At 30.2% G+C, this 11,657-nt stretch overlaps 1 protein-coding gene across 1 annotated transcript; it reads right to left on the minus strand.

Annotated features, from left to right (window-relative positions):
* Positions 1-263: 263 nt before the first annotated feature.
* On the minus strand, positions 264-11,292 carry LOC113373597 (neprilysin-4-like). The gene is given in 18 exon segments (XM_026613886.1): positions 264-394; positions 397-439; positions 535-678; positions 856-973; positions 5,776-6,015; positions 6,497-6,825; positions 6,900-7,082; positions 7,295-7,370; positions 7,619-7,729; positions 7,818-7,968; positions 8,029-8,313; positions 8,389-8,887; positions 8,992-9,244; positions 9,581-9,824; positions 9,890-10,222; positions 10,385-10,620; positions 10,728-10,799; positions 10,994-11,292. Coding segments are annotated over 18 exon segments (3,747 nt in total).
* Positions 11,293-11,657: the final 365 nt, after the last annotated feature.

Raw genomic sequence — 11,657 nt, forward strand, 5'->3', positions numbered from 1 at the left:
ATTAATATTATCATTGAATATTAATTCGTATTCATTTGATGAATGATGAAGATATTGTTGATTCATTCTATTCTAATTCTTGTTTCTGAATTTTCATTCATCATTTTTTCTTATAAATTTCTGAAGACAATATATTATAAATACAAAAAAACATGGTGCATAAAAACTTAATAATACAAAAATATATGTTTCGATGTAGATATTCATTGCATATTTAATCATCAGTAAAACTTGACCACTGATTAGACATTTTTCCTGCAATTTCACCAAACGCTGCACTTTTTTATAGGATTCATCGGCGATCCACGTGGACAATTATATTCTCGTGCGAAGTCTTCAGAATTTGATAGAGTTCCTATAACACGGAATTTTCCTGGACTATGGACGGCTGTCTTAGCTTATTCCTCATGGCTTCAGGTCGCATGGCACCACACCAAACCTGACATAAATTATGAAAATTTGGTATGAAATCGATATTTGATGTATAGTTGCTATTTACAGGAGAGTATTGGTATCAAGAAACATTCGGATAACCTGTGCAAAGTTTAGAAAGAATAATTGTGTATTCGTCGCGTTAATACCAGGAAGAGTCTCATTTGAATTTCCATGCAGTTTAAGCCAACGCCTGTATGCTCTAAAAGCTTGCTTAATACCTCCATTATCAGCTATATTTTCTCCCTAATCAAAATTAAGATGTAATTATTGGAACACATACTTTAAAATGGTTTCAACTTTGTTAGCATGTAGCGAATTTTTTTCATTGAAAGGAGCAGTAGCAAATCGTAAGATAAATATGAAAGTAGAACTTAGCTACATAAATTGTAAAATGCTAGAAAGTTAATAACGGTCACTGACCTGAGTATTAAAACCGTCTATTTGCAAATCGACTTCTGGAACAGTGTAATTACTATATTGATCGATTAAACATTGCGCTCTTTCGTGGAAAGCATCTATTGATTTTTCACTCCACCATCTGAAATATCGATTTATTAAGTAAATATTCATATCGTTGTATATTATTAGTTTTCACACTAAAAGAATAATACATTTCTGAAAAAAACTTATAATGACGAAAATAAAATTACCGCAAACATTTCAAATAAAATTTTTGATGTACTAACAAAGGGTGATAGTGATAGTATTGATAATAACTCTCATTAAAAACAAATTGTCTGAAGTAGTATGAAAATTACGAACTGCAACTTAAAGCTGAGGTAAAATTAAAATTTCGAAAATTTTAAATTTACAGTTTAGGCGATTGTATTATTATTTTTGACGGTGGTCTCAGAAAAGTTATTTACGATTACAGATCAAGAGCTCAAATGAACAAAATTAATAAAGATTAATCACAATAACCAATAATAGTCACATTTTCGCCAAAGCTCTAGATTGCACTTAAACTAACAAAACTTGTAAATGATAATTTATTTTTTATGACAGTTATGATCAATACTATCACCTTTTCGCTTGACATCCTGTTAAGTTCTGGGATACCCTGTATATATGGCTTTCTTATAGATTAGTGACTAGAGCTATTGTACATCCTGATATCAAGAATCAGTGTTATCGTCACAAAAAAGTCAGCATAATATCATAATCAATTCATCAAAGGGAAATATGCCTATGCCAACTATTGGATTGCTTTTTGAACCCTAGCTTTTAGGAAGACATTTCAACAATCTTATGGTACTATTAAGTTCTGATTAATTAATATTCAAGGTACAATAGTATGAAATTGAAATATGAGAAATGATACACTACGAATGTATCATATTCTTAAGTTTAAATTAATTTTACAACATGGTTTTCAATAATACACTACGAAAATAATTATTATACGATTATGAAATTCAAAGTTCTGTAAAACTGAATTGAACTGGTTTCATTAAATTTATTATCATTAAAGGGTCAGAGGTTGAATAACGGTTGATATGCTCAATTCATCGAAAACAATGATATGCAGATGGTTACTTGAAATCGAATATAAACCAGTATTTCTAATTAGACACATACACACACATATGAATATTTAAGAAACATAGCTTTTGCCTTCGTGATAATTCTTATCAAAATTTACTTATATACATACATAAATATGAACAACACAACACTCAGATCTTTACTTGAAAAATCGTAAAAATTTGAGTGTTGTGTTATTCATATTTAACATTTAATATTCGTTCTACTCATAGGCAAAATGAAACAATTCGGTTTTTATAACATATGTATTAAATAGTCAACAATGTAATAAAAGCGAGCAATGAGTTTTGAAATAACTACTAAATCCAAAATTAAGAAAAATAACTACCTAAAACTAACCCAACGAATCTCTGAGTGAGCCAAGTAATACACATCAGCTAAAATATTTTTTTTCATTAATTATAATTCTTGACAATTAAATAATATATCAATAAGACAATTATCTCAAATCTGTTTTACAATACATTTGTGTATGCATATAACTTGGTCCATTATTTGCTTGACGCAGATCTTAATTTTAATAAACAAATGCATCGATATCAAAAATAAGATAAAGTTTTGGTAATATATTTATATAACGTCATTATCTTCTTTCTGATGTCAATGCTTTTGTTTGTTAAATTAAGATCTGCGTCATATCATTCTAATGCATCACATTTAAACTCATAAATCATATTTACTTATTTATGTATCGAATAAAAAAGTTCTAGTCGTGCATTTAGGATTGCATTACATTACATTAATGTAAATATATTTTTGATATATTTTCTCATGAAATCAATCTTAATCGTTTACTAGTTAATTGCAAACTTTACTCAGGACAGTACATTATTATACTTACTTAGAGTTCTAATTTTATCTTTTCCCAGAGTAGAAGATAAAATAATTTTACTCAATAAATAAATGATTGATTCAATAAATATCGTATATTAAAAGCAAATATTTATGTGTATAATATAAATAAAACATACATCTAATCGTTTCGAATACTTTGAATTTAAATTTAACAGTACTTATAACAATGATTTGCTAAATTTATTTCGCGCAATTTATAAATTACGTAACAAATACTGCGATAGCTCTATGACCTTACGCAAAAATGTTTGCAAAATGACCCTGAATTAGTTCATGTTTATTAAACGATTGAGAAATATGTAATCGATAAACATTTTACGTTGCTTCACAATCTTATTATGCAAATTATAACTATTATTAAATCTTATTAGAATTATACTTGAAAGATATAATTGTCTGCGGTAATCCCAGAAATGCACGACGCAGAATAGAACATTTTTTATGTATACAAATATTATTAACAGAAATCAGAACTTAATGTCCTATAATTTAGTTGTCTATCCTTTTTATGATGAATTTATTATTAAAATAACTCAAATTCTCAAGGGTCTATTTTCATTTGGGAGCATAATACTATAGAATTGCTCCCGATATTTTCAAGTATAAACTGATGTAACTATTACTACTTAATATTAGTTTTTTCGAGGCGGGTGTAGAACTTGGAGTTTCTGATTTTCTAAACAACCAACCAAGAAAAAACAAGTAAAATTCAAGTTCTAATATATATATAGTTACAAGTTGTAACTATACATTTGCGTTGCAAAACAGATATCATGCATATTGAAAATATTATTTATAAATTAAATTTTCCATATATTTTTAAGTTGTGATATGGGCACGTTACAAAAACGTGTTCGAGTTTATTTTACATGATTGATATTTTTCCCAACACTTAATTGCACAACTTTTTGATAAACATTAATAGGTGACATCAAATCCGGTTCGAACCATGCGAAACAAGATAAAGAAATTAAAAAAAATGTAAAATAGATTACTTAATCATCATTCAATTATATTATTCAAATAAGATTTGATGAAGAATCGCGTGCTGCATTGAATATAACTATATATATATATATATATATATATATATATATATATATATATATGAGTAAGTTCTTCAAGGGCATACATCAAATAAAAGGCAAAGATTTAGAAGTTAATCTTTAATTTTTCCAAACGTTTCGACATAGTATTTTATGTCATCATCAGTGGATATAAATATGGTCTTACATCAGTAGCTAGCGCAAGGAACATAATTTTGCACTAAGTTCAAAAAGTCACTTCAGCCTCGGGCTCTGTCACATAAACTACGTTCTCTGTGCAAAATATATTATATATTTCACAAATATTTTGCTATACTCTGTTCAACAAAATAATTTAAAAAAAAACAAGTTTATGTATATATGATAGTGCAAAATTATGTTCCTTGCGCTAGCTACTGATGTAAGACCATATTTATATCTACTGATGATGACATAAAATACTATGTCGAAACGTTTGGAAAAATTAAAGATTAACTTCTAAATCTTTGCCTTTTATTTGATGTATGCCCTTGAAGAACTTACTCATATTTCTCAACATCAAAATTAACTACTTTAACATATATATATATATATATATATATATATATATATATATATATATATATTTCAAAGTAACTAGCAGCCCATTCGTCGAAATAAAAAAGGTATGTTATTAAGTTTAATTTTTTAAAATAAATTTTTGTTGAGTGTTTTTGTCCTGTGTTGCTGAATGATGACACGCAGTTTTTCTACTTTATACCTTTTTTATTTAGACGAATGGGCTGCTAGTTACTTTGAAATATGTTTCAACGTCAAAAAAACTATCAAGATATATATATATATATATATATATATATATATACTTAACTATAATATATATATATATAAACTTTTTTACAAAATATTCTGTATTTTTCATAAGTAATAGTGTTAGTCTATATAAAAAATTATTTTTGGCGGAAAAAACCTGACGATGGAATGTATCTAGTTCTAAAACGTCGTAATTAAACATCTACAAAAAACAAATTGCATTTTATTTATTGGATGTATTGTTCGGAGAAGAAACATATATCAATTTATTAAAAAATCCAGGACTTGTCTAAATATAATATATATATATATATATATATATATACCAATAAAATATAATATGTAATAAAATACAGAGCCCAACAGATTACCAAATTATGACAAAAAAATAGTGGTCTAATATCAAAGGAGGCCGAATATCACTCATTATTTAAAGTCGAAGTTAACTATAATCTAATCTGATATTTTGTACTTACAGGGTGCTTCAAAAAAATTTATACACACTTTGAACTTCTAGACTAGAAGAACTTCTAGAACTAGAAAAGTTATTTACCGTTCTGCAAAGTTAAATTTCATGAAAATAGGAAGCTGAAAGTCCAATATAAATGTAACATAAATAACAAATGTTAGTACTGTTCAAAACATTTGTTATTTATGTTTCATTTACATTGGACTTTCAGCTTTCTATTTTCCTAAAATTTAACTTTGTAGAACGGTAAATAAATTTTCTATGGAAGTTCAAAATGTGTATACATTTTTTTGAAGCACCCTGTATATATAATATATATATATATATATATATATATATATATATATTATGTATATATATATAATAATATTGAATTTATTGAAGCTAATAAGATAATTATATAAATGGGATGACATATGTAATTAGTTTAATCAATTATGTATAATAGCAAATGGTCAATGTACAAGGTCAATGAAAACAAGTCGAAGAATCTAATAGCAACGAAACTGTTATCGCAAATTTGGAAAATCATCATATGCCGCTTAATTGATATTTCGTTTTCACTTATATGAATCTGTGAAATATAATCGCATATGAATTAAAACTTGCATAGATTAAAATTAGTTCATCACTTACTTGTGTAAATTTCCTTCTTTATCAAACAGCCTTCCCTTGTCATCAAAACCGTGAGTTAGTTCGTGGCCGATGACGACACCTATGCCACCGTAATTAAGAGACCGTGGAAAATATCGATGATAAAATGGAGGCTGTAAAATTCCAGCTGGAAACATTATTTGATTTTTATTTCGACTATAGTAGGCATTAACAACTGCTGGAGCTGTGTGCCACACTGTCTTGTTTACGAGTTGACCAAGTCTAAAATAAAACAAAAACCGATCAGAAGTACTAATATACATAATAAGTGTATAAATATCTATTTATAAAAGTAATTAATATAGTAAGCACTTACGATTTTTATTTTATTTACACTATTATAACCTAATCTATTCATAATTTTTTCTTTTTTATATTTTTTAAAGAGCGAACAGAATTTAAGGGTCCTATAAGCTGTTGTGATGACTTAACTATAACTAACGTGAATTTTTTATATGGCAACCCAAACAGTTGTCCTAACTCTATGCGATAGCAATTCCTGTAATACTGATGATTTTTTATGCAGAAATGCTGGACAAGGGTTATTTTCACTTGGTAACATATTGTTCTCTATATTTCCAAGTGAAAATCGATGTCACTACTGCTTGACACCAAGCTAGTCGTGAAATCGAATATTCCTAATACATACGCCATTATCGTAGTGATTGTTTTTGATGTTAATTTTAGTTTCTATTATAGTTACCGAGATTGTTCTGCCCGTGTGAGGTGTGTTAAAATTTCTAGTGTGTTTTCAAAATATTTTCCTTTATCGATATTAACATCCTTGTATTTATCGTTGAGAGTTTCAGGTTCTAATACATAGTCAGGATAGCCAATTCTCAAAATAATAGCGTTCACTTTTTCAGCAGCCAAGCGCTTTGTTTGATTATCAATCCAATCGGTTTTGTATAACAATTCTCTAAAACTTTGTTGAATCTCTGACGTCATTACTGTAGTATCATTCTTGCTAGTATAATCAAAATATTTTCTAACAAATAAAGATCCCAGAGCCATTCCCATGTTGGTGTTCACCTAGTATAAAATATTTTGATACAGTAATATATTTATTATATTCTTTTAATTTTTTTTTAAATTGTTAACAATACCTGCGAAACGCAATTTTTCCATCGTGGCGGTGATTGTTCACGACCGAAAAGAACATAGTAAAATTTCTGTTTTGCTGGTTGGAAACGATCATCCAAATTATTGACACGATGTCGCACAAACCGCCACATCAAGTAATTAGAAACAGTACGCGCATCAGATCTTGCGAGTAGCCGTACCAGATCCTAATACGAATCGAAAAAAAACTCACCTGACAATGTTTATAAATTATCTATATTATTATTATCTAGGATCTAAGAATTGAGATAGATATATGCATGCTCAAAATATTAATAACTACATTAATATATTTCTATTAGTCCGAAATTGTGAATTCATTCGTGTCAATCAATTTTTTTGAAATTTTGAATATTAGTAAAAACTAAAACTTGTTCACCTGCATATAACCTAAAGCAAACATCACCACAGTTTCGTTGGGGTTTATAGGTCGTTCTAGTACAATGTTCAGATACCTGAAAATAATACCAGAATATAAGTAGAAATAATTTTCGTTTATATAGATGTTAAAGAAAAAATCTTGGCTCCCTATGTTCATTTTTCTTAATACATACTAGTTTACAAGTCTAACTTGTTAACTAAAGAGTTCGTACAAAATATTAATCAAAATTAAAGCTCATTTTTCACTATAATTTAATCGAATGAAATTAGATCGCTGTATCAAATTAGATTTAAAAAAAACTGTATGTACCAAGAGGGTTACCTAATCCAGTCAATTTGTGGAACTAATTGTTTCAACCTGCCAATGGACAGACGCTGGTAAAGAACAGAAACGTTGCGTCTATCTTCCGGTGCGGTAGTTATTTGTGCAAGTCTATACACAAATTATATTAGATATTTATAGATTTGGTATAAAGCCACATTTTGATAAATAAATCATAATATATAATTATAGTACCTACTTGGTCTCAAAATCTAGGATTTCTTCTACAATGCAAGACACATTCGCTGGATTAGCACCAAGCAATGTCGTAATAGTCAGCATGTATTCTCTATATGCATTCAGATATGGTATGTTAATGGATTCCAGATAATAATCTCTAGTAGGAAGACCTGTTGGTATTTGTTTCACTTCAATTTCAATAAAGAAAAATTTAAGAAATCAACTAATACCTAAACTTGTTTGATCAAACTGTATCACATATTCGTCACTGTTTTTTATATCTGGCCCAACCCATTCAGCAATAAGAATATCATTATTATACATTCTTAATTGTGCTGTTAATTGCAACCAATCAAATCCTTTTTCATTCCAGTTAGGATTTATAGCCGGCCATCCACCTAATTTATCTAACAGATCTAGAAGTGGACTATTTCCACGACGCTTCAAAACTGCGTAATTCATACATGATTCGTACAAGGCTCGTGCTTTGTATACAGCATCATGTTCATCGCAATCTATTGAGAGGATTATAATGTATTAAAAGATTTATAAAATGTGTATTTTTTATAATCCGAATACTTGCTACTTACCAATATTGTAATGTTTTATAGAATTTGATGTTACAGAATTTTTAGTAGTATTAACATTTGTTCCAGGCTTACTAGTTGTAATATAACCAGCAGGATCTTCGTATTCGTCATCCCCACGGCCTAAATTGTTATAATCTTCAGCCGTTTTTTTTTTATGATTATTCCTTTCAGTATTGGTTTGAACACTCTCAACATTATATTCTTTATTCAAAACTTTAATCTTCTCAGAGCTGATGAATTCAGACTCGGTTTCAGTTAAAAATGATTTATCTTCATTCCTTTTTAAGTTCTGGCGCTTGTGTTGCTTTCTTGCACCCAGCATCGAACGTATTCGTCTAATCAATAAAACTTGACGTAAATTGAATAATCCTCCTCGACTTTTGTGATCTGATCGAGTACCTCGTTTGAAATCTTGTCCCCGAAATCTGCGTAGTAAATCAATTATTGATCTATCTTTGCTTTCTAGCTTGGAATCATTGTATATATCCGAATCTTCATCCTCCATGTGCAAAATTGAAATGTAAATAATACATTATTACAATATAAATAGATATATTCTATATTATTTATTAAATTTTTCAATTTTAATAATTCAAATCTTACATTTCCTTCTTTTCTTTCTTTAGTTATGTTTGGTTTTCGTTGATGATGTTTGTGATGTCTATGCTTTTGAAATGGATTTTGTTGATAATTACGTCGTACGTGGCGTAAATGGCGTACTTGCATATCAGGGTTACTGTCAGAGCTTTTTACTGAATCGTAATTTGTAAATTTAGTAGTCGTTTTGGGCACTTCAACTAGAAGTTCTCTAAGAACTTGGTCAAGGCTTTCGCGAAGCATCTCAAATGTATCATATCTGTGGAAAAAAGTAGAACCATAATAAAATAATAAAATGTGTTAAAAGTTATAAAGATGCATAGTATTTAATTCAGGATTTTTTTAAAGCATGACACTGTAATGAGTAATAATTAATAGATATATTAAGGTGACCATACGTCCCGATTTTCCGCTTTGCCTCCCGGTTTTTTCTAAAAGCAATATTTGCCCCGGTTTTAGGTATTTTGTCCCGGATTGTCTCGAATTTTTGTTAAAAATAGTTTGATTGCCGATATGTTTTTAAATATATTTCAATTAGAAAATGTGAACCGAAAAAATGTGCATGTAAGTTTTTACATATATGCATAATGCATACCCCGCTTTGTCAGGCGGTATAGGATTATAGCGCTCCCAGTTTCCACATGCATGTTGATAAAAATCTATGCATGGATCAGCGGTGGGATCCATGTATCGTTTCATGGCTTCGGCTTGAGCGCTTCTTATATATTCTGGAGAACCTTGTCCACGCCAAACTGCATGTGGAGCAAGTGCTGGTGGAGATTCGAGTAGCTCAGCATTCTCTAGTTCAAATTGTTGACTTTGTTTAAAATCATCGTCAGCTGTTAAATAAATGGATTTGTATTAGTTACAATTATTAATAAATACGCAGCTTTCTATATATTACTTATAGGCCGAGCATCCTTTCCAAGAGATGTGATTTTCCAAGGTAACTGAATTTCAGCAACACCTGATTTGTTTGGCGAGTGCACGTCAAATTCAACATCTCCGGAACTTTCAATATCTTGTGCATAATCATCTCTTTTTTCCAGTTTGTGTTCAGTATTATATTTAGGATTTCCATCAGATGCTAAAGGTTCATCATTTTCCAATGTAAAGTTACTGACTTTATGCAATTTTAATATCGGATTATCACCGTATGAAGTATTAGCCCAAATTGTGATATCAGTGGATAGATTTCCAATAAACCTTGTGCGACGCGAAGATAAATCGCATTTTCCTACAATTTAATATTACCCAACCTTATATTGCTTTCAATCTCATATTTATTTTCATATAACTCTCATGTAATATTAAATATAGTTATATTAAATTATAGTTAAGCTTAATATTCAAATAGAAAATCCTTAATTTTTACTAAATATATAAATATTATTTTTACCTTCGGTGCAAGATAGCCTTTTCGATCTAATTGACCTGCCGACCACACAATTCGGCGGGACAACTGACTCCGGCGGTATAAATGAAGTTCGTAGATCACTTAATACTTCTCGTTCCTCCGCCTCCAAGTGTTCAGGAAGACCGTATCGAACCGCGGTGCAGCTATCTCGGCGTTGCATGGGAGCGCCTGATCCTCTCCTGGTTAGTAAACTGTCGCCCGCCCCCACCGCACCCAAACTGGATCATATTATTTGTTTCATTTTTAATTTATAACTTTGCAACAATTCCAGAAAAAAAAATTAAACTTAGTACATATATTGATTTAATTTATCAAAACATAATACCTAGATAAGAGTACAAACAAGCCCAGCAATGGCAGCAAAGCGGCAGGAATCACGAATAACAAACGACTCCACCTAGCTCGCATTCATAATGAATTATTTAATTTATAATAAAATAAAATTATCGATTATGTGACACTGCGTTTACAATTTAAAAAAAATGCTATGACACTTTTAAATACATTTCTACAAGAATTCAAATCTTGGAAAATTTGCTCTTATCTATAAAATTTAATAACAGAAAAGAAAATGAAATGCGAATTGGTAACCTGCTTCCCGGACACCAACGAAGCCGTCCCGTGTCGCGTTGCACTCCCAGTCCACAGTTGCAGCTCGAACTAGCGTTATCCCGATCTTCCCCGCCCGGATCAAAGATTGGGCCAGTATGATTCTTCCGGAAGATCTGCGCTACTTCCGAAGGCCGCTGCGCCGACTGTAAACATATATCACTGAAACCAGCTACGCATTTCTCTCTTTTCAAGACTAATTGATCGATATCAACACAATGATTTAATATTCCCGCTGCACACTTTTTCGACGCCCCATCAGTACCGACATTCAGCTGCATTGCAAAGGCGCCCCTGACGCTGCTTTATTGCTTCCGTCATGTGTGCAACGCAACGTTTGCCCGTACACATAATACTAAAAATAATAATACGTATGCGACGATACGAATTTTGTCTTGTTGAGCCAATTGAAATCAATTCAACAAATATGCACGTATAATTCTAAAGAGTAATAAAACGTATTGAACGGGGGACCCACCAGGCGCGTTGTCGATTATTGATCCCTGCAATTGTAGTTTCGAGAAGACGCTCCGTCGCACAGCTTATCCTGCCTAAATTGCTTTTATAAAAACTAAAAAAATACAATAAATAAAATACTGCATGTAATTAAAAAATAATTTATATTGACATATGAACAAAACAATGG

The sequence above is a fragment of the Ctenocephalides felis genome, unplaced genomic scaffold, assembly GCF_003426905.1.
Source record: "Ctenocephalides felis isolate EL2017-DRISC unplaced genomic scaffold, ASM342690v1 CF-g0.4_SCAFFOLD_01604, whole genome shotgun sequence".
Classification (NCBI taxonomy): domain Eukaryota; kingdom Metazoa; phylum Arthropoda; class Insecta; order Siphonaptera; family Pulicidae; genus Ctenocephalides; species Ctenocephalides felis.